The sequence below is a fragment of the Neoarius graeffei genome, chromosome 10 (assembly GCF_027579695.1).
Source record: "Neoarius graeffei isolate fNeoGra1 chromosome 10, fNeoGra1.pri, whole genome shotgun sequence".
In the NCBI taxonomy this organism is placed as follows: Eukaryota; Metazoa; Chordata; class Actinopteri; order Siluriformes; family Ariidae; genus Neoarius; species Neoarius graeffei.
Window position 1 is genome coordinate 8,878,595 of NC_083578.1, and position 25,102 is coordinate 8,903,696.

The following is a 25,102-nucleotide window of genomic DNA, read 5'->3' on the forward strand; positions in this document are numbered from 1 at the left end:
CCGCCGCAACATATCAGAGAGGTAATTGGGCCCCGTACCATTTAGAGATTTGTACACCAGCAGCAATACTTTAAAGTCAATTCTGTAGCTTACTGGAAGCCACTGAAGCTACAGAAGCTGGGGAAGACCCAGGACACGCTGGAGGGACTATGTCTCTCGGCTGGCCTGGGAACGCCTTGGTGTTCTTCCTGAGGAGCTGGCCGAGGTGTCTGGGGAAAGGGAAGTTTGGGCTTCCATGCTTAGACTGCTGCCTCCGCGACCCGGTCCCGAATAAAGCGGAAGACGACGAGACGAGACGAGAAATGAAGACGAGACGAAGGAATTTTAACTCAGTGTGACAAACTGAAACGAGTTTTATTTAATCAGAACAAAACCAGTCAAAAATAATCTGTATCCGATATTGGAGAAACGCGAACTGAGTTTGGAAATGAAATGTATTTCTGAAAATATAACTTGGAAACATGGATTCCTCCCCCTCCCGCTTTGATTAGGCTTGATTTGACTACACTCAGCGGCCACTTTAATAGGAACTTCTTGTTGACCCATATGGAAAAGATGTAGATAAATCTTATAAAATTTGTATGTCCTTTGTCTGAAACTTGTATGTAAAGCATACAACAGTGAAACCAGATATGAGATCCTTAGTAAATTTGAACAAAATGAAACTTGTATGATTTGCGTATTTATCAGAACAATATATGACAGTAATGCAAAAGTGGCCACTTTCAGGAGTAAATCATGTTCCTTATATGATGCACAATACATGAAACATAAACTGAAGGTGATGGAAAGTTATATTTTTTTTTTTATAAGTTTCTTCTATTTCTTTTCCATATGGGGATTCTAAGATCCCTGTTCTTGGCTGCAGGACTGGAACCCAATGATGTGTTCTCTTTCTGTTGCATGCTGAGATGCTTTTCTGCTCACCATGGTTGTAAATAGTGATTATACGAGTCACTATTTTTGGCCTCCTGGCCAAAAAGCTCGAACCACCTTGAATCTGTCCATTTTTCTCTGAGCTGTCAACAAAGCGTTTGTTTTTTTCCACCCACAGAATTGTCGTTCGCTCACTCAATGTTTGTTTTTCGCACCATTCTGTGTAAACCCTTGAGAGACTGTTGTGTGTGAAAAATTGATGATCCGCGATGATCAAGCCTGTGGCGACGGTGGCAAGGAAAAACTCCCTCAGACGACATGAGGAAGAAACCTTGAGAGGAACCAGATTCAAAAGGGAATCCATCCTCATTTGGGTGATAACATTAACATGAAGTCAGCTTCGTTGATGTTCATGACCACTGCAGTCCTAAAGTTAGCAAGTCAACTGTATTCCTCAGCCATAAAAGCATTACTGGAAGTGTCTTAAACCAAATGCTCATCTGGCTCAAACCAGCAGTGAAAGAAAGTCAGACTTCACCTTGAGATCACAATTTTTTCCCATTCTGACATGTGAACATTAACTGAAGCTCTTGATTTGTATCTGCGTGATTTGATGCGTCGAGGGATCGGCTGATTAGAGAACTGCATCAAACAGAACAGCAGGTGGACGTAGGGGTATTCCTAATAAAGTGTCCGGTGAGTATTTATATTTAAAAAAAAAACCTCATTTGAAAAGCTTAGTAGTTTTTAAAGACAATATCAGACAAGTATCAGCAGATACTCATGAGGATGTATTATTTATTACATATTTAGTGTAGAGAACTGTTTAAGCCAACAGATTGAGAACCTTCCTGCTCCAAATCCCTCTTTTGCTCAGATTTTTAGAAATTCAGGAAAAGTGTCACTCCTAGATAGAGTCTGTTTGATTTATTCAGTCATCCATAAAAACATACCTGATGATATATTTAATAATCTTATTCTTAATACTACAAAATAAATTAAAATGAAGGCACCGATTAGTTATCCTCACGAGCTTCTGATCCATAACGTGGAGTTTCCGGTGTGAGGAATGGAGCAGCGGTGACACTCAGCTCACACACTCCGCACGCGTAACATCCTGTATGCACTTCAGCACTCGCTCACACACACAGCTGCTGTCCAACTCCTTCAGCTCCGCCTGCGGAAACAGATCATTTGTATCACACACACACCCCAAAAAAAAACAGTGGTAGAAACATGATCGGATTTATTTCCATCACCGGAGAGAGGTTTCTATCAAAGTAATGCTCATGAAACTTGTGTGTCACATTAGCTCAAGGATTTCAGCAACGGTGCCAGGAACCAATGAGAGTAAAATGACATGTATTTATTATTTTTTTACTACAACCCCGATTCCAAAAAAGTTGGGACAAAGTACAAATTGTAAATAAAAACGGAATGCAATGATGTGGAAGTTTCAAAATTCCATATTTTATTCAGAATAGAACATAGATGACATATCAAATGTTTAAACTGAGAAAATGTATCATTTAAAGAGAAAAATTAGGTGATTTTAAATTTCATGACAACACCACATCTCAAAAAAGTTGGGACAAGGCCATGTTTCCCACTGTGAGACATCCTCTTTTCTCTTTACAACAGTCTGTAAACGTCTGGGGACTGAGGAGACAAGTTGCTCAAGTTTAGGGATAGGAATGTTAACCCATTCTTGTCTAATGTAGGATTCTAGTTGCTCAACTGTCTTAGGTCTTCTTTGTCGTATCTTCCGTTTTATGATGCGCCAAATGTTTTCTATGGGTGAAAGATCTGGACTGCAGGCTGGCCAGTTCAGTACCCGGACCCTTCTTCTACGCAGCCATGATGCTGTAATTGATGCAGTATGTGGTTTGGCATTGTCATGTTGGAAAATGCAAGGTCTTCCCTGAAAGAGACGTCGTCTGGATGGGAGCATATGTTGCTCTACAACCTGGATATACCTTTCAGCATTGATGGTGTCTTTCCAGATGTGTAAGCTGCCCATGCCACACGCACTAATGCAACCCCATACCATCAGAGATGCAGGCTTCTGAACTGAGCGCTGATAACAACTCGGGTCGTCCTTCTCCTCTTTAGTCCGAATGACACGGCGTCCCTGATTTCCATAAAGAACTTCAAATTTTGATTCGTCTGACCACAGAACAGTTTTCCACTTTGCCACAGTCCATTTTAAATGAGCCTTGGCCCAGAGAAGACGTCTGCGCTTCTGGATCATGTTTAGATACGGCTTCTTCTTTGAACTATAGAGTTTTAGCTGGCAACGGCGGATGGCACGGTGAATTGTGTTCACAGATAATGTTCTCTGGAAATATTCCTGAGCCCATTTTGTGATTTCCAATACAGAAGCATGCCTGTATGTGATGCAGTGCCGTCTAAGGGCCCGAAGATCACGGGCACCCAGTATGGTTTTCCGGCCTTGACCCTTACGCACAGAGATTCTTCCAGATTCTCTGAATCTTTTGATGATATTATGCACTGTAGATGATGATATGTTCAAACTCTTTGCAATTTTACACTGTCGAACTCCTTTCTGATATTGCTCCACTATTTGTCGGCGCAGAATTAGGGGGATTGGTGATCCTCTTCCCATCTTTACTTCTGAGAGCCGCTGCCACTCCAAGATGCTCTTTTTATACCCAGTCATGTTAATGACCTATTGCCAATTGACCTAATGGAGTTGCAATTTGGTCCCCCAGCTGTTCCTTTTTTGCACCTTTAACTTTTCCAGCCTCTTATTGCCCCTGTCCCAACTTTTTTGAGATGTGTTGCTGTCATGAAATTTCAAATGAGCCAATATTTGGCATGAAATTTCAAAATGTCTCGCTTTCGACATTTGATATGTTGTCTATGTTCTATTGTGAATACAATATCAGTTTTTGAGATTTGTAAATTATTGCATTCCGTTTTTATTTACAATTTGTACTTTGTCCCAACTTTTTTGGAATCGGGGTTGTACATGTTCACACTCGATGCCTGAAACACCTCCACTGGTTGCCCGATACAAAGTCCTGGTCATGATATTCAAGTGTCTGAATGGCCTTTCTCCACTGTATTTTGAAGAACTTATAACGAAGAGGCCCTTAAAGAGACGATAATGATTTGGTGGTTCCTAGCAGGCATTTACATTAAGCATTTACCACTGGTGGCCCAGTGGGCCAGTGGAATTGAAAAGTTACTGGCCCAAATGGAAAATGTGGTGGCCCGAATGCACGTGGTACCCGAACCACAGCTGCCACAGGCAGCCGCTGCAAGCAACACAGGTGCTTGCACAAAGAGGGGGGTCCGGGGGCCCTCCCCTGGAAAATTTTGATTTTTCAATTCATATTCGTGCATTCTGGTGCATTTTAAGGTGAAATTAATGAAAATAAGATTATTCATATTTTGCTAACATTATTATATCTTTATTGTTTGTTCACATTTATATTTTATTGTTTGCATTTCTTGTTCTATCAATTTCTTAGTTACATTTAAAAATTTCCTTTGTTCTTGTTCTCTGTTCGTTTAACACATGCTGTTGATTACTGTTTTACATTAACAATTGTTTGTATAAGTTTTAGAATAAGCTAAGTTTTGACTAACCATGCAACTAGCTTGTTTATAGAATAAGCTTTGCCTGTAACCCACCCTGTGTGATGGAGACATATTTTCCTTTTTTGTCATGGTTTCAACTTTGGCTCATATATTCTCAACATTGTAGATATTGAATTCTCACCACTGTAGATATTCTAATAGAAATAGACGTACAATGAACTTTTTAAATACACATTTATATAATAGGGCGGCACGGTGGTGTAGTGGTTAGCGCTGTCGCCTCACAGCAAGAAGGTCCGGGTTCGAGCCCCGTGGCCGGCGAGGGCCTTTCTGTGAGGAGTTTGCATGTTCTCCCCGTGTCCGCGTGGGTTTCCTCCGGGTGCTCCGGTTTCCCCCACAGTCCAAAGACATGCAGGTTAGGTTAACTGGTGACTCTAAATTGAGCGTAGGTGTGAATGTGAGTGTGAATGGTTGTCTGTGTCTATGTGTCAGCCCTGTGATGACCTGGCAACTTGTCCAGGGTGTACCCCGCCTTTCGCCCGTAGTCAGTTGGGATAGGCTCCAGCTTGCCTGCGACCCTGTAGAAGGATAAAGCGGCTAGAGATAATGAGATGAGATTTATATAATAGCCACAAGGCACACACAGGCCAGTCTGGATCACTGATCCGCAATGGTCCGTGAAAAACAGGATTTTTTTTTTCAATCATTTAAAACTGTCAATTTTCATAATGTTTTCAATTAAGTTTTTTGTTCAGGGCAGCAGGGCGCAACCGGGGCGCCATTGGGGGGGGGGGATGTTGGGAGTTAGGACAATTCTAAGGGTCCAGCATTGACAGAGGGCCCTCAGAGGACAATATTAATATAATTACCATCCATCCATTATCTGTAGCCACTTATCCTGTTCTACAGGGTTGCAGGCAAGCTGGAGCCTATCCCAGCTGACTATGGGCAAGAGGCGGGGTACACCCTGGACAAGTCGCCAGGTTATCGCAGGGCTGAGACAGACACAACCAACCATTCAAACCTACAGTCAATTTAGAGACATGGGGAGAGCATGCAAACTCCACCCAGAAAGGCCTTCGCCGGCCTCGAACCCAGGACCTTCTTGCTATGAGGCAACAGTGCTAACCACTACACCACCCTATTATTACCATGTGCAAGTTAATTTAATAATATATCTTTAATAATTTCATCTCTTAAAATGAGCAAATACAACAACCTTCTGGCTTGGTTTTCCATTTTCTGCAAAATTAATAGAATAGATAGTCTATATTTCACCCCTCTCCCTATTCATTGCATGGTACAGTCTTGTGTAGGCGGAGCCAGAGTGTGACACCATGTTAGGTTTGTTGCTTTCCAATCCAGCACTAATGTTAGCTGCAAACGGGAGAAGCAGGATTGATGGTGAACCATCAGCAGATTGACACCATCATGAAGAAGTCGGGTTACCAGAAACGTAAATTGGGGGGGCAATATTATATTCTTTCATAGGGCCCAAAATTTCTAGCAGTGCCCCTGGGCACAACTTCTCCTCACTAAGCGTCGTTCTCTATCTTTTACCGGTCTGGATCTATAGGGTACGGTGACCAGACGTCCCGGTTTGTAACAGCTAGCGCAAATTACTGTGACTTTAGTCACAGTCTCTACCGAGTTTAATTTATTTTTATTCTGTAGTGATTTTAGACATGAAGTATACCGTAATTATTGTTTGCATTTTTTTAAGTGTAAAGCGCTATAGTGTGCGCATATACAACCCCGATTCCAAAAAAGTTGGGACAAAGTACAAATTGTAAATAAAAACGGAATGCAATGATTTACAAATCTCAAAAACTGATATTGTATTCACAATAGAACATAGACAACATATCAAATGTCGAAAGTGAGACATTTTGAAATTTCATGCCAAATATTGGCTCATTTGAAATTTCATGACAGCAACACATCTCAAAAAAGTTGGGACAGGGGCAATAAGAGGCTGGAAAAGTTAAAGGTACAAAAAAGGAACAGCTGGAGGACCAAATTGCAACTCATTAGGTCAATTGGCAATAGGTCATTAACATGACTGGGTATAAAAAGAGCATCTTGGAGTGGCAGCGGCTCTCAGAAGTAAAGATGGGAAGAGGATCACCAATCCCCCTAATTCTGTGCCGACAAACAGTGGAGCAATATCAGAAAGGAGTTCGACAGTGTAAAATTGCAGAGTTTGAACATATCATCATCTACAGTGCATAATATCATCAAAAGATTCAGAGAATCTGGAAGAATCTCTGTGCGTAAGGGTCAAGGCCGGAAAACCATACTGGGTGCCCGTGATCTTCGGGCCCTTAGACGGCACTGCATCACATACAGGTATGCTTCTGTACTGGAAATCACAAAATGGGCTCAGGAATATTTCCAGAGAACATTATCTGTGAACACAATTCACCGTGCCATCCGCCGTCGCCAGCTACGGAGACGTCTTCTCTGGGCCAAGGCTCATTTAAAATGGACTGTGGCAAAGTGGAAAACTGTTCTGTGGTCAGACGAATCAAAATTTGAAGTTCTTTATGGAAATCAGGGACGCCGTGTCATTCGGACTAAAGAGGAGAAGGACGACCCGAGTTGTTCTCAGCGCTCAGTTCAGAAGCCTGCATCTCTGATGGTATGGGGTTGCATTAGTGCGTGTGGCATGGGCAACTTACACATCTGGAAAGACACCATCAATGCTGAAAGGTATATCCAGGTTCTAGAGCAACATATGCTCCCATCCAGACGACGTCTCTTTCAGGGAAGGCCTTGCATTTTCCAACATGACAATGCCAAACCACATACTGCATCAATTACAGCATCATGGGTGCGTAGAAGAAGGGTCCGGGTACTGAACTGGCCAGCCTGCAGTCCAGATCTTTCACCCATAGAAAACATTTGGCGCATCATAAAACAGAAGATACGACAAAAAAGACCTAAGACAGTTGAGCAACTAGAATCCTACATTAGACAAGAATGGGTTAACATTCCTATCCCTAAACTTGAGCAACTTGTCTCCTCAGTCCCCAGACGTTTACAGACTGTTGTAAAGAGAAAAGGGGATGTCTCACAGTGGGAAACATGGCCTTGTCCCAACTTTTTTGAGATGTGTTGTTGTCATGAAATTTAAAATCACCTAATTTTTCTCTTTAAATGATACATTTTCTCAGTTTAAACATTTGATATGTCATCTATGTTCTATTCTGAATAAAATATGGAATTTTGAAACTTCCACATCATTGCATTCCGTTTTTATTTATAATTTGTACTTTGTCCCAACTTTTTTGGAATCGGGGTTGTATATAGCACAATATAAATGTAAATTTATTATTATTATTAAATTATTATTCTGTATTTTGCTCAACATTTTCCAATCTGTTAAACAAATTAACATCGTTTCCTGACTTTTTGGAACAGCCTGTATACCTCAAATTACAGCAAATTTTCCTCATTTGGCTTTTCCAACTGCTGACACTGACAGAATATAGAATAGAGCAGAGCAGAGTAGGGCAATGTGACGATATGATAACAATATTGTGATAAATATTGCCACAATACACTTTCCGAAATATTGCAGGTATTGTAGCTTGAAGTAGCTGATAAGAGATTAAATATGTACACGTTCTACAGAACCATGCATTTGTCCATTTTTTTTTTTATTTTAGAGTAAATTTAATTTATTTTTGTATGATAAAAGTGTCACTGAACTCATTATTTGTAATGCAACACTTCCGGCAGTTGGTTAGCAAACCTGATACACGCGGTATCATGGAAACATCTAAGTATCGTGATGTGATTTTGTTCGATCATATCGCCTGTGCTCATTCTCCTGCCTAAGTAGTTCACAAGCTTCGTTCATTAAATCGCACACAAATTAATCGACAGTATTGTATTGACAAATGACAAGTACAGATGTGTCATTTTCTCTAACAAAAAAAAAAACACAATTCTCTTCCTCAAAACATCTGGAACTCTATGTATTTTCAGCATGATGAATTTATGCATAATTGCAGATACTGTACAAATCACACTCTTGCCCTTCCTTCTGACAGGAGGCGGGCCTGCACAGCTCTCAGCCACGCCTCTCGGGACGTACCCTCAGTCTGCCGTGTGAGCAGAGGTCCAGCAGCATGAGGCAGCGTGATGCTCTGTTCAACAGCTCCTCCCTGAGCTCAGGAGATGGAGACTCTTCAGAGATGTCCACGAGAAACCTGAGCAAGCTCCTGGCCAGGACAGACAGCCTGCACTCCATCCTACACACATTCAGGAGAAGAAGAAGAACGTTCCGGATAAGCAGAAGTCACACCTCGATCTCAAAACAGGGTGCCATAACATTTAAATAACCAACTCTCAAATTGTACACGGGATCGAGTTGAACTTATGGATGCTACATAATGACATCACATTTCTCACTCGACTGATCTGGCCACCATCAGCCAATCGGTTTTCAGGTTTCAGCAGGTGTTTGACAGGTTTACGCTGGACTCACGGAACCTCGAGGTCTCTTATAAACACACCTGATGTCAGGACAACATGGCGGCCCTCACAGCCATCATTTTACACATGATAATACTGTGTATTGTATTAGGAAAACTTAAGTTTAGATTTGTAACAAACCACAGGGGCAGCCATGACCTGAAGGTTCGAGAAGCAGCCTTGGGCCCAAAGGGTCGCCAGTTTGATTCCCGGGACCAGCAGGAAAAATGAACAGTGAATGAACAGCACTTGAGCAAGACACCTAACCCCCAACTGCACCCTGGGTGCTGTAGTATAGCTGCCCACTGCTCTGTGTGCGCGTGCTCATTGCTCACTTGTGTGCGTTCACGGCTTCAGACGGGTTATCTGTGGTTGGTTGAAGAGAGCAACTGGACTTGCTTGAAGATTCTTGAAAACATTTCGCCTCTCATCCTAAAGGCTTCCTCAGTTCTGTCTGACTAATATCCAGTATTTATCTTCTCATGGATCATCATAGAATCCGAATCAGAATGCTGATGGCTGCATTGTAACCTGGAACGACCATCATTGAACAGAGGTGGGTGTCTATCACTACGTTCACACTGCAAGGCTTAATGCTCAATTCCGATTTTTTTGTGAGGTCGTTCACATTAACAAATATATGCGACTTGTATGTGATCCTCAGTATGAACGAAAAGCGACCTAAAAGTGTTCCGCATGCGCATTGCAGGATACGACGACGTCACACGCAGTGAGCATGGCCAGTGTTTACGGAAGTAACCTAAAGTTTCCTGTGTATGACAGTAGCCAGCATGGAGTACCTGGCGATGGTGCAGTTGTTGTTGCGACGGAGCCAGAACATGCACAATAGCCTGATGTTAAGGAGGAGGTTGAGAAGGAAGAGGGCAAGGGTTTTGGCTCAGGCGTTCCGCGGGGTAGTGACTGCAACCTCCGTTCAAAGGAACATCAAAGCCATGTTGTTGTAACTTTTTTTGAGAGACCCGCCGCCTACTTCAGTGCAGAATAGTGACGTTTGTGGCTTGTTGATGACGTGTAAGTCGGATGAATGCGACCTGGCGGTTCACACTGAAGTTGCATATGAAAAGATCGGATAGGAATCGGAATTAAGACCACATATCCAAACGGCCTGGGTCGGATTTGAAAAAAATCGGATCCGTTTCGTTCATATTGTCAATAAAAGATCGGATACAGGTCACATATGGGCGAAAAAATCGGATTTGAGTCACTTCAGCCTGCAGTGTGAACGTAGTGTAAGACATCTTTTATCAGCCACCTACAATGCAGCCATCAGCATTCTGATTCGGAGTCTATGATCCATGAGAGGATAAATACTGGATACTCCCTATTAGTCAGACAGAACTGAGGAAGCCTTTCAGATGAGAGGCGAAACGTTTTCAAGAATCTTCAAGCAAGTCCAGTTGCTCTCTTCAACCAACCACAGATTACTATGTATCTGGATGACTGAGTATCTTCACAGATATGTTTCTATGCACTTTGGGATGAGTTCCCTTCGACTGGTGCGGGAGTATGAGAGGACTTCCAGAAAACTGGCAGACATCTTGGCCAGAGAGGATCGTTCATTTTTGTCAACCTGGAACGACCATCATTGAACAGAGGTGGGGGTCTATGACATCTCTGATCAGCCACCTACAAGGCAGCCATCAGCATTCTGATTCTATGATGATCCATGAGAGGATAAATACTGGATACTCCCTATTAGTCAGACAGAACTGAGGATGCCTTTCGGATGAGAGGCGAAACGTCTTCAAGAATCTTCAAGCAAGTCCAGTTGCTCTCTTCAACCAACCACAGATTACTATGTACCTGGATGACTGAGATTCGTCACAGATATACAGGGAGTGCAGAATTATTAGGCAAGTTGTATTTTTGAGGATTAGTTTTATTATTGAAAAACAACTATGTTCTTGATGAACCCAAAAGACTCATAAATATCAAAGCTGAGTATTTTTGGAAGTTGGAGTAGGGCTTTCTTAGTTTTAGCTATCTTAGGAGGATATCTGTGTGTGCAGGTGACTATAACTGTGCATAATTATTAGGCAACTTAACAAAAAACAAACATATACCCATTTCACTCATTTATTTTCACCAGGGAAACCAATATAACAACTCAACATTCACTAATATACATTGCTGGCATTCAAAAAAAAAAAACAAATCAGCGACTAATATAGCCGCTTTTCTTTACAAGGACACTCAAAAGCCTGCCATCCATGGATTCGGTCAGTGTTTTGATCTGTTTGCGATCAACATTGCGTGCAGCAGCAACCACAGCCTCCCAGACACTGTTCAGAGATGTGTACTGTTTCCCCTCCTTGTAGATCTCACATTTGATGAGGGACCACAGGTTTTCTATGGGGTTCAGATCAGGTGAACAAGGAGGCCACGTCATTCATTAATCTTTCTTCCTTTAGACCCTTTCTGGCCAGCCATGCTGTGGAGTACTTGGATGCGTGTGATGGAGCATTGTCCTGCATGAAAATCATGTTTTTCTTGAAGGATGCTGACTTCTTCCTGTACCACTGCTTGAAGAAGGTGTCTTCCAAAAACTGACAATAGGACTGGGAGTTGAGCTTGACGCCATCCTCAACCCGAAAAGGTCCCACAAGCTCATCTTTGATGATACCAGCCCATACCAGTACCCCACCTCCACCTTGCTGGCGTCTGAGTCGGACTGGAGCTCTCTGCCCTTTGCTGATCCAGCCACGAGCCCATCCATCTGGCCCATCAAGACTCACTCTCATTTCATCTGTCCATAAGACCTTAGAAAAATCAGTCTTGTGATACTTCTTGGCCCAGTCTTGACGTTTCATCTTGTGTGTCTTGTTCAGTGGTGGTCGTTTTTCAGCCTTTGTTACCTTGGCCGTGTCCCTGAGTATTGCACACCTTGTGCTTTTTGACACTCCAGTGATGTTGCAGCTCTGAAATATGGCAAAACTGGTGGCAAGTGGCATCTTGGCAGCTTCACGCTTGACTTTCCTCAGTTCACGGGCAGTTAGTTTGCGCCTTTTTTTTTTCAACGCGCTTCTTGCGACCCTGTTGACTATTTTGAATGAAGCGCTTGATTGTTCGATGGTCACGCATCAAAAGCTGGGCAATTTTAAGAGTGCTCCATCCCTTTGCAATATGTGTCACTATTTTTGACTTTTCTGAGTCCGTCAAATCCCTCTTCTGACCCATTTTGTCAAAGGAAAGGAAGTTGCCTAATAATTTTGCACACCTGATATAGGGTGTTGATGTCATTAGACCACACCCCTTTTCATTACAGAGATGCACATCACCTGGTATGCTTAATTGGTAGGAGGCTTTCAAGCCTTTGCAGCTTGGAGTAGGCCAAGATGCATAGAGAGGGTAATGTGGTCAACATACTCATTTGCCTAATAATTCTGCACTCCCTGTACATCTTCAGACGGGTTAAATGCAGAAGGAGGAATTTCACTGTGCTTCAGTAAATGTGAAAAATAAAAGCTGCTTCTTAAAAAATAAAAACAAATAAATGAATAAATAAATAAATTTTTTTAAAAATGACAAACATTTTTAGTGAACAAAACCGATATTATAGGTTGCTCCTCATGAGTAAATCATGCAGAAATATCTTCTTCATTTACTTTTTGCTTCTCAGAGTCCGAGACTCTGGGCATCCATGTTTTTCCCTGCAATATGTTTTGATCCTAACTCAGGGAAACCGGATTGAGTTCCAAGTCCAAAACATTCCAGCATTAGTTTTAGCTAACCGTCACAAAACTCAACTCAAATGTCCATCAAGTCCATCTACTGCACTGTTTATTTAGATACGGTGCCGAGCGTAAATGAGTCCACCCCCTTTGAACAATATCTCAATGAACACAAACAATTTCCAAAATGCTGTCAAGACAAAGTTTAATATAACATCTGTTTAACTTATAACAGGAAAGTAAGGTTAATAATATAACTTAAATTACACATTTTTCAGTTTTACTCAAATTAGGGTGGTGCAAAAATGAGTACACCCCACAACAAAAACTACTCCATCTAGTACTTTGTATGGCCTCTATGATTTTTAATGACAGCACCAAGTCTTCTAGGCATGGAATGAACAAGTTGGCGACATTTTGCAACATCAATCTTTTTCCATTCTTCAACAATGACCTCTTTTAGTGACTGGATGCTGGATGGAGAGTGATGCTCAACTTGTCTCTTCAGAATTCCCCAAAGAAAATAATTTCTTTACACCACAAAGGTGAAGGCTACAAGAAGCTCAGCAAAGCTTTACTTATCAGTCAGAATACTGTAGCAAAAGTGGTCCAAAAATGTAAGAAAGATGGAACTGCAACCATCTCACAGAGACGTCCAGGTCGTCCACGGAAGTTAACACCTCGACAGGAGCGTCTTCTGATGAGAAGGGTTGAAGAAAATCGGCATGCAAGTTCACTGCAGTTATCTAAAGAAGTAGAAAGCCAAACTGGGGTGACTATTTCCCGTGACACAATACGGCGTACGCTGCAGAGGAATGGCATGCATGGATGCCGTCCACGAAAGAAGCCTCTCCTAAAGCCCAGGCACGAAAAAGCCCGTCTAGAGTTTGCCAGGGCCCATGCTGACAAAGATGAAGACTACTGGGACTCTGTACTCTGGAGTGATGAGACCAAGATAAATGTTTTTGGAACTGATGGCTTCAAAACTGTATGGCGTCGCAAAGGTAAGGAATACAAAGAAAAATGCCTGGTGCCTACAGTGAAACATGGTGGTGGCAGTGTCCTTATGTGGGGCTGCATGAGTGCTGCTGGTGTCGGGGAGCTGCATTTCATTGATGGCATCATGAATTCACAGATGTATTGCTCTATACTGAAAGAGAAGATGCTACCATCACTCCGTGCCCTTGGTCATCGTGCACTTTTCCAACATGACTAAACACACATCTAAGGCCGCTGTTGGATTTCTGAAGAAGAACAGGGTGAAAGTGATTCAGTGGCCAAGTACGTCTCCTGATCTGAACCCAATCGAACACCTATGGGGAATTCTGAAGAGACGAGTGGAGATCACTCTCCATCCAGCATCCAGTCACTAAAAGAGGTCGTTGTTGAAGAATGGAAAAAGATCGATGTTGCAAAATGTCGCCAACTTGTTCATTCCATGCCTAGAAGACTTGGTGCTGTCATTAAAAATCATGGAGGCCATACAAAGTACTAGATGGAGTAGTTTTTGTTGTGGGGTGTACTCATTTTTGCACCACCCTAATTTGAGTAAAACTGAAAAATGTGTAATCTAAGTGATATTATTAACCTTACTTTCCCGTTAGAAGTTAAACAGATGTTATATTAAACTTTGTCTTTTCAATATTTTGGAAATTGTTTGTGTTCATTGAGATATTGTTTAAAATGTTACTTTTCAAAGAAGGTGGACTCATTTACGCTCAGCACTGTATGTAGAATTTTTCACAAATTTGCCTTCTAATGAAGAAGTAGTAGTGCTTGGCCTCCGATGAAACCCACTTGCAGCTACAATAGCATTTCCATTCCGTTTGTTGTTGTTTGGTTACCATAAACAGATTTTGACTGGTTGCATTCAAATGAAGAAAAGATGTCAAAATCATTTCTATAAATAAGTTACTGTACAAGTGTACGTACCTTGGCCAGGCGACCTGTATTGTCCTCTCTAGAACCTCCAGTATGCTGAGCCTGGCTTTCTCTTCCGGACCATCTGAGACCTCCAGATACCCCGCAATCACCCTGTCGAGCCTCTTCAGATGCCGAGCGATGCCTATACCCATCCTGTAACATCAACCCCCAGCTTACACAAAGTGGACTTCAATTAAAGGCACGTTCCAAGGAAACGTTATCAAAGAGGCTCACAAACACGACCGCGTCCAAGTTAAAGTGACACAATGTGTGATGTAGAACTCACTTTTCGACGAACAGCACCAGGCTGCTGGCGTAGATCCGACGCAGTGCGAGCTTGTGCTCCATTTCCATGTGCGTTAAAACGAGTCGGAGAATGCCGTCATAGCGGTTTGGAGTTCGGGGTAATCCTGTGTGGCCGAGAGGCTTCTCAAGGACCGAGAGTAAATCTATTAGACACGGCAGAACCACCTGCCACAACACACACAAAGACAGACGGGAACCTTATTAACACCAGTGTATTGATTTTACAGGAAAATCCCATAAAAAGTGAAGCATTTATGCAGAATACTAAAGGTTAGAGAAGCAGCTTTGGGACCAAAAGGTTGCCGGTTCAATTCCCAGGACCAGCAGGAATGGCTGAAATGCCCTTGAGTAGGCACCTAACCTCCAATTGCTCCCCAGGCTGCTCTGGGTATGTTGTATGTCACTCTGGATAAGAGCGTCTGCTTAATTAGCGTAAATGTATACTGAATTGTAGCTACATTTCGAGTTGTATTATACAATAAATCCTCAACACTAAAATATTTCGCTCTAGCTTTCTCCCAGCTTGTGTATGATTTTGCATGTACTGTCACTAATACACTGCAAAAAATGGCCTTTCAAAAATAAGAAATAAAAAGATTAAAACAAAGCATATTTGCTTGAATCCGGTGAAAAAAATCTGCCAATGGAACTAGTCAAATTTGACTTGGTAAGATTTCTTAAAGTAAGATGAAAAATCTAACCTGTTTTTAGATGAAATAATTCCAAAATAAGATTGGGGAACTTATTATGCGAGATCTGATTAACTCAAAATCATCAAAATAGTTCTTATAACAAGATCGTACTTCTTACATTTAGCCATTCAAGTCATTTTTATTTATTTCATTTTAAGGGTATTTCACTTAAATTCATGACAAAGTCTTAGCAGTAAAAACTGAATTTAAGATAAATATACTAATATTAGGATTGTTAAATTCTACAACTAAGCATTGCTAGCTTAAAAGATTCTCCTTTTGTGACCTGTAATTAGTAAAATACTCTAGATATGAGACCAGAGACTATCTTGAATCAAGTTGACGACACGTGTAGCATTGCAACAAGTTTATTTTTTTTCCCATTTCAACATTCAAACATTAAAACATCTCTTAAGATTCCACTTCCCCAGGACCTCAGGCACCAAAAAATAAAATAAAATAAAAAAAAGTCTACGCATTTTGACTTACAGTGCTTACACAACGCCAAAGCAACAGTGCATTTTGGGGGCACTGACTATTCATGTGTACAAGGGGTTTACAAGGTCAGGCACAAAAAAAACCCCAAACAAACAAAAAACACTACACTTAACTCAGAGCATTCCAAAAAGACGTCACTAAAACGCCCTCCACTCACTCATAGCCTTTTTGAAGGCACTTGTCTGGTCTAGAGTCTGTAGAGCATCTAGAAGGAGCTCACTCTGAATGACTGAGAAAACACTCGCAGTAAACTTAGGATCTGTAAGGTGGAGTTGAATTGGAACGAAAGATTCAAAGATTTCAGTAAAGTTCATTTATTCCCAAAACAAGCATACTTTGTTTTTTTTTTCTTGAAACAAGATGAACCGCATTTGACAAATGTCCAAAATGTACTTACTTGTTTAAAAAAAAAAAAAAAAACTTGTTTTATTTTCAAAGGTGCTCCAAATAAGACTTTTTCAAGATATTTTGTCTATACAAGATTTTCAAGATGGACTGTCTAAAAACTAGCCTTTCTAGCTAAATGAGGTTTTGCTTGTTGGGCAATTATGTCTTATAATAAGGGTGGCCAGATGTTTTGACTTGAAAATAGACAAATAAACTTCCTAAAATTTTTATTTTTTGCAGTGCAAGCAATGAGTTGAAATTTAACACTAACAAAGCACTCATCATCAATCTGAAGCTATTTTTTTTTTTTCAAATACCAAAACACACTAGGGGTTTTTCACCTGACGTCACAGGGTCACGTGACGCCCCGATGTCCGCCATTTTGAAGGTCAAGCTAGCTAATGTCAACAACATAGTAGCTAGTATGTTACTGTAGCAATGTTTACGTTCAGTCAGTTGGATGACTGTTAAAACCTTTCAGTCTCAAGTTTTTCCTTTACTGTATTTACTAGTTTACTGAGCTAGCACACTCGGGCAGGTTGGGAGCTAGCGCGCTCACTCCCGGCAGGCTGCCCAGCCTGCCCGAGCGCGCTAGCTCAGTAAACTAGTAAATCCAGTAAAGGAAAAACTTGAGACTGAAAGGTTTTAACAGTCATACAAATGACTGAACGTAAACATTGATACAGTAACATACCAGCTACTATGTTGTTGACATTAGCTAGTGCTAACAGCTAGCTGCTAGTGCACTGCTACAACACAGACACCGACCCTAATAATACAGTTCTTGGTCATTGCCTGGTAACAGCAAATTTATAACGGGCCATGTCTCAACAGACTAAGAAGTTATTTCAATGACATTTAATAACATTTTGTTTATCCTGAGGACCGAAAGTAAATGAAAATGTGAACAAACCTTAGCTGTAATAAGATGGCGACCACCGGCTCCAGGGACGACCCGCTGATGTAGGCATGTTACCCAGCCTGACACAAAATATTTGTAGGCATCCAAACTCTTATACGCTTTCAGATCAATACCTGTGTATGGCGATGGGTTTTTAACGACATAGGTATACAGATCATGTGGGCCGAAGTCAGGTAAAGACGAGGGCTTCGTGTACTTCCGTACGTCAGTGAACAATCCTGGTGGAAGCAGGTAAACGTCGTTCTCTAAGCCTGCTAACCTCAATTTTTGCAAATACCTCTCCCTCTGCTCGCCCTGTAAATGCCCTACGTCGCTGGATAGTGAAGGTGTTTTCTGCATCTCGCTCCTTTTTCTTTTTTTATGTTTTTCGTTTGTCGCCTTCCTCGCATTCAAACTGATTCGAGCCATGACCTCCAAAATGGCAGCCTCACATGACTTGGTCACGTGGGTGAAAAACCTCTATAGGGCACTAGGAGGCACTAATCACTCACAGTGCCTTTAAACTCAATCACTACAGTATTAAGAGGCAAAACTCAGATCTAGCCCATGCCACAAATGTAAATGTCGCATCTTCATTCAACCATCAAAAACAAGAATGCATTGTGATCGTGCCAAAACGAGCAAAACTAAAAGCAGAAGGTTGAGGGTCAGGCACTCAGCATGCGGTTTTCTCTTGTTTGAAACCATCAGCCTGAGCAAAACATCAAAACAGCATTTTCAAAATTACCCGTCTTAGTGTGGACGCATCCTTTAGATTTCTTTCCCCCCCCTTGAGATCTTTAGACAATGTTTTAAAACTACATTACAAATCTATTTATACACACGTTGTTGTTTTTGCTAGTAATTGATATTTTTTTTTAATTATCTAACAATCAGTAAGCAGATAAAATTATTTGAAGTTTTCCTCGGCTATTTCGACAGTGTTAAGAATGAAAGTCATATTTTGGTTTGAGTAATGTTTAAACACGCTGTTCATCATTAATTACAGGTTAAATGTTAAACGAGGCCGGGGGCGTCGTGGCTCAGGTGGATAAGGCGCCATACCATAAATCCGGGGACCCGGGTTCGATTCCGACCTGAGGTCATTTCCCGATCCCTCCCCGTCTCTCCCTCCCCCGCTCATTTCCTGTCTCTACACTGTCCTATCCAATAAAGGTGAAAAAAGCCCCAAAAAAATCTTTAAATGTTAAACGAGGCCATGCGTGTTACATGTATGTACAGTACCTGTATGAGCGGAGCTTCAGACGTGTACAGGTGATTGTGCAGGGCGTCGTAGAGCACCTGAGCTCGGTTAAACTGCCTCAAATCAGCAGCAGGCTGGAAACAAACAATCAATCACTCACTTAATATTATATTATCATATAATATAATAGTCAATATGGTGACGACGAGAAGCAATTTTTATAGCAAAAGAAAAAAATATATATATCTTTCTTTCTGATCTGACCACATGAAGGACGATGTGATGAAGGCAGTGCACTCCGAGGACTTTGTTCTCCATCCGGTAATCATCTGATATGAGCAGAGACGGAGGGAAGACCTTGTCCAAGTAGTCCGCTAAGCAGGGACGCCCGACCTGCACCAGCAGCCAAGAGAAGACGTGTTTCACAGCTTCGTTTCGCTTCCAGGTTTCCCTAAAGACAGATAAATAATCAGAAATTATTAATTATTCAACACATAATAATGCATGAAAACGGCAAGGGCAAGTCGACAACAGCATTGATTCAATTAAACTAAAATGTGTGTTCATGATTTAAATAAATAACGAAAATAAATTATTCCAGAATTTCCATTACCTCGAACGAACAGAAAAACAGGCCACCATTATGCTGAGCACAGAAAAACCAGCTAGTGGTTTTTTTTAACCGATCAATTTACTAGTCCTCAGACATTTTCAGGACAAAAAAAGTTTTTATTTCTTAAAACACAGCCATAGAATATCCCGATAAAGAAAAATACCGCACGGAAGGTAATACATTTTGATAAATCACAATAAAACTTGAAACGTACTACAAAGTTTCCTGATATTCCACGACTTGGCCCAAAAAAAAAAAAATTATCAAATCTACTGACTTTCCATGGAAGGAATAGACCTTTTCAAATTCCATAATATTCCAGAAGTTCCACGTCCTGTGGGAATCCTGTATCTGTTTCTCTGTTATCTTCGTTCTTCAGACAAATTTAAATATGATGTTGAAAGTCAAGCCAGATGAGTGATATAACCAAACAATATCAATATCATGATACAGTGGTGCTTGAAAGTTTGTGAACCCTTTAGAATTTTCTATATTTCTGCATAAATATGACCCAAAACATCATCAGATTTTCACACAAGTCCTAAAAGTAGATAAAGAGAACCCAGTTAAACAAATGAAACAAAAATATTATACTTGGTCATTTATTTATTGAGGAAAATGATCCAATATTACATATCTGTGAGTGGCAAAAGTATGTGAACCTCTAGGATTAGCAGTTAATTCGAAGGTGAAATTAGAGTCAGGTGTTTTCAATCAATGGGATGACAATCAGGTGTGAGTGGGCACCCTGTTTTATTTAAAGAACAGGGATCTATCAAAGTCTGATCTTCACAACACGTTTGTGGAAGTGTATCATGGCACGAACAAAGGAGATTTCTGAGGACCTCAGAAAAAGCGTTGTTGATGCTCATCAGGCTGGAAAAGGTTACAAAACCATCTCTAAAGAGTTTAGACTCCACCAATCCACAGTCAGACAGATTGTGTACAAATGGAGGAAATTCAAAACCATTGTTACCCTCCCCAGGAGTGGTCGACCAACAAAGATCACTCCAAGAGCAAGGTGTGTAATAGTCAGCAAGGTCGCAAAGGACCCCAGGGTAACTTCTAAGCAACTGAAGGCCTCTCTCACATTGGCTAATGTTAATGTTCATGAGTCCACCATCAGGAGAACACTGAACAACAATGGTGTGCATGGCAGGGCTGCAAGGAGAAAGCCACTGCTTTCCAAAAAGAACATTGGTGCTCGTCTGCAGTTTGCTAAAGATCACGTGGACAAGCCAGAAGGCTATTGGAAAAATGTTTTGTGGACGGATGAGACCAAAATAGAACTTTTTGGTTTAAATGAGAAGCGTTATGTTTGGAGAAAGGAAAACACTGCATTCCAGCATAAGAACCTTATCCCATCTGTGAAACATGGTGGTGGTAGTATCATGGTTTGGGCCTGTTTTGCTGCATCTGGGCCAGGACGGCTTGCCATCATTGATGGAACAATGAATTCTGAATTATACCAGCGAATTCTAAAGGAAAATGTCAGGACATCTGTCCATGAACTGAATCTCAAGAGAAGGTGGGTCATGCAGCAAGACAACGACCCTAAGCACACAAGTCGTTCTACCAAAGAATGGTTAGAGAAGAATAAAGTTAATGTTTTGGAATGGCCAAGTCAAAGTCCTGACCTTAATCCAATCAAAATGTTGTGGAAGGACCTGAAGCGAGCAGTTCATGTGAGGAAACCCACCAACATTCCAGAGTTGAAGCTGTTCTGTACGGAGGAACGGGCTAAAATTCCTCCAAGCCGATGTGCAGGACTGATCAACAGTTACCGCAAACGTTTAGTTGCAGTTATTGCTGCACAAGGGGGTCACACCAGATACTGAAAGCAAAGGTTCACATACTTTTGCCACTCACAGATATGTAATATTGGATCATTTTCCTCAATAAATAAATGACCAAGTATAATATTTTTGTTTCATGTGTTTAACTGGGTTCTCTTTATCTACTTTTAGGACTTGTGTGAAAATCTGATGATGTTTTAGGTCATATTTATGCAGAAATATAGAAAATTCTAAAAGGTTCACAAACTTTCAAGCACCATTGTAAATTGTAACGAGACACTCTTGAGATATTGTTATATGATATATACACTCACCGGTCACTTTATTAGGAACACCCCTACATCTACGGTACCTGCTGTTTGATGCAGTTATCTAATCAGCACAATGCATCAAATCATGAGCTTCAGTTTGCTCACTTCAAACATCAGAATGGGGAAAATTGTGATCTCAAAGTGTGACTTTCTTTCACTGTGGCATGGGTGTTGGTTTAAGCCACATGGACTGGTTTGAGTACAACCCCGATTCCAAAAAAGTTGGGACAAAGTACAAATTGTAAATAAAAACGGAATGCAATAATTTACAAATCTCAAAAACTGATATTGTATTCACAATAGAACATAGACAACATATCAAATGTCGAAAGTGAGACATTTTGAAACTTCATGCCAAATATTGGCTCATTTGAAATTTCATGACAGCAACACATCTCAAAAAAGTTGGGACAGGGGCAATAAGAGGCTGGAAAAGTTAAAGGTACAAAAAAGGAACAGCTGGAGGACCAAATTGCAACTCATTAGGTCAATTGGCAATAGGTCATTAACATGACTGGGTATAAAAAGAGCATCTTGGAGTGGCAGCGGCTCTCAGAAGTAAAGATGGGAAGAGGATCACCAATCCCCCTAATTCTGCACCGACAAACAGTGGAGCAATATCAGAAAGGAGTTCGACAGTGTAAAATTGCAAAGAGTTTGAACATATCATCATCTACAGTGCATAATATCATCAAAAGATTCAGAGAATCTGGAAGAATCTCTGTGCGTAAGGGTCAAGGCCAGAAAACCATACTGGGTGCCCGTGATCTTCGGGCCCTTAGATGGCACTGCATCACATACAGGTATGCTTCTGTATTGGAAATCACAAAATGGGCTCAGGAATATTTCCAGAGAACATTATCTGTGAACACAATTCACCGTGCCATCCGCCGTTGCCAGCTAAAACTCTATAGTTCAAAGAAGAAGCCGTATCTAAACATGATCCAGAAGTGCAGACGTCTTCTCTGGGCCAAGGCTCATTTAAAATGGACTGTGGCAAAGTGGAAAACTGTTCTGTGGTCAGACGAATCAAAATTTGAAGTTCTTTATGGAAATCAGGGACGCCGTGTCATTCGGACTAAAGAGGAGAAGGACGACCCAAGTTGTTATCAGCGCTCAGTTCAGAAGCCTGCATCTCTGATGGTATGGGGTTGCATTAGTGCGTGTGGCATGGGCAGCTTACACATCTGGAAAGACACCATCAATGCTGAAAGGTATATCCAGGTTCTAGAGCAACATATGCTCCCATCCAGACGACGTCTCTTTCAGGGAAGACCTTGCATTTTCCAACATGACAATGCCAAACCACATACTGCATCAATAACAGCATCATGGCTGTGTAGAAGAAGGGTCCGGGTACTGAACTGGCCAGCCTGCAGTCCAGATCTTTCACCCATAGAAAACATTTGGCGCATCATAAAACAGACGATACGACAAAAAAGACCTACGACAGTTGAGCAACTAGAATCCTACATTAGACAAGAATGGGTTAACATTCCTATCCCTAAACTTGAGCAACTTGTCTCCTCAGTCCCCAGACGTTTACAGACTGTTGTAAAGAGAAAAGGGGATGTCTCACAGTGGGAAACATGGCCCTGTCCCAACTTTTTTGAGATGTGTTGTTGTCATGAAATTTAAAATCACCTAATTTTTCTCTTTAAATGATACATTTTCTCAGTTTAAACATTTGATATGTCATCTATGTTCTATTCTGAATAAAATATGGAATTTTGAAACTTCCACATCATTGCATTCCGTTTTTATTTACAATTTGTACTTTGTCCCAACTTTTTTGGAATCGGGGTTGTATTTCAGAAACTGCTGACCTTCTGGAGTTTACACAGAATGGTGCGAAAAACAAAAAGCACCGAGTTGAGTGAGGAACAGTTCTGTGGGTGGAAACAAACGTTTTGTTGATGAGAGAGCTCGGAGGAAAACGGACAGATTGATTTGGGCTAGCTTTCAGGAAGGATATCGTAACTCATAGCAACTCTTTACAACCGTGGTGAGCAGAGGAACACACTGGGTTCCAGTCCTAAGCCAAGAACAGGAGCCAAAAATTGGCCAGTGTGCGTGACACACAATTTATAAACTTTTCTCTTTCCATGGGATGACAGTTAAGAGAACAGTCTTTATGATTGCATCAGCAGTACTTGGGTACAAATCTACAGCATGCAGGCGAGTCTTGACTTTCATTGGAGTGTCAGAGGAAATGAAGCTCACTTTGTCATGTCAGGCTGCAGTGTGTCCAGGATGGGGCCCAGGACCCCTGTGTTTGCTCCTCCATCACTTCCACACAGCAGCTCCTGCACTGAGCCTCTTCCACTGGCTGTGACTGTACGGCTCAGCAGCTCCACAGCACATTCCCTGGAGGACTGATCAGTCCACGGCTGCTTCTGCAGGTGTGTGATGGAGAAGACACACAGGGCAGGGCTGAGTGCGTGAATGAGAGCCTTGGCCCCTGAACCTGCTCCACACTTCACCGCCTCTCCGAGCTGAGCGGTCAGCGCCAGCAGAGTTCCCCCGACCGCCACGGCTTTCCCTGGGATCTGCTCATAGCTGCTGGCCGGTAAAGTCCCGCTGTCCGTGTCACACAAAGGCAAAGCGGCGTGTTTAGTCCAGGAGCCCAGCAGGCGTGTGTAAGCGCTCTGTAAGTGTGAGGTGAACTCGGGGAAGAGCCACGACAGGCCACCGATCCTGAACACCTCAGCTGTGCGACTCAGGATGCTCCACTTGTCTGAATTTCTCTCCTCGAAGCGTTCACGGATTTCAGAAAGAACAGAAATCACACTAATATCCTCAATTTCAGACTTAATACTCAAATCACGAAGAAGGCGCTCTAAAGACATTTCTGTAGTCCTGTTTATTTATTTATTTTAGCTAAAAGACATGATTAAACTAGCTTGTGTTTTCTCTCAATAGTAGTCGCAGAATAGTGACGCAAGTTTCAGCTGTCTATACAAATCCCGCCTTCTGCTCTACGATTCGCTAATATCCAATCCTCTGATTGGATAGTTCGACTGGCGGGATGTTATATGGACCAATCTTAGTACAGGAGGCGGGATTTGTTTCATGGTCAAACAAAATAGCTGTCATAATATTATAATTTAATTATTTTACTGGCGAATATATATATATATATATATATATATATATATATATATATATAGAGAGAGAGAGAGAGAGAGAGAGTGTTTATTTATTTTAGCTAAAAGACATGATTAAACTAGCTTGTTTTCTCTCTCAATAGTAGTCGCAGAATAGTGACGCAATTTTCAGTTGTCTATACAAATCCCGCCTTCTGCTCTACGATTCGCTAATATGTCCCAAAAACCGTCCTCTGATTGGATAGTTCGACTGGCGGGATGTTATATGGACCAATCTTAGTACAGGCGGCGGGATTTGTTTCATGGTCAAACAAAATATGGGCACAGCTATTTTGTCATAATATAATTTAATTATTTTCCTGACGAAAGATATATATTTTTAATTTTATATATATATATATATATATATATATATATATATATATATATATATATATATAGTGTGTGTGTATATATATTGGTTGTATGTATGGTTTGTTTGTTTTTAACCCACACAAGTTGATGTAAGGTTCTATATACTAAACCCCATTTTGTAGAATGCTGAATGCAAGCACTTACTACCTCGTGCAAAAAAAAAAAAAGTTTGTATTTAGATTATTAGATTAAATCTTTGTATTTAGATTTTTTATTTCAATCATTGAATGAATTAATGAATGATTGATTCATCTCATCTCATTATCTGTAGCCGCTTTATCCTGTTCTACAGGGTCGCAGGCAAGCTGGAGCCTATCCCAGCTGACTATGGGC

General features: G+C 41.3%; 1 protein-coding gene across 1 annotated transcript; it reads right to left on the bottom strand.

Moving 5' to 3' along the window:
• Positions 1-1,657: 1,657 nt before the first annotated feature.
• tti2 (TELO2 interacting protein 2) lies at positions 1,658-24,163 on the bottom strand. Its single transcript, XM_060931223.1, has 7 exons — positions 23,472-24,163; positions 18,793-18,979; positions 18,570-18,662; positions 14,827-15,011; positions 14,550-14,693; positions 8,546-8,702; positions 1,658-2,053 (listed from the first exon to the last, which is right to left on the bottom strand). The coding sequence occupies exons 1-7, from the start codon at positions 24,095-24,097 to the stop codon at positions 1,964-1,966; spliced, it is 1,482 nt and encodes a 493-aa protein (XP_060787206.1). The 5' UTR covers positions 24,098-24,163; the 3' UTR covers positions 1,658-1,963.
• Between the last annotated feature and the right edge of the window lie 939 nt (positions 24,164-25,102).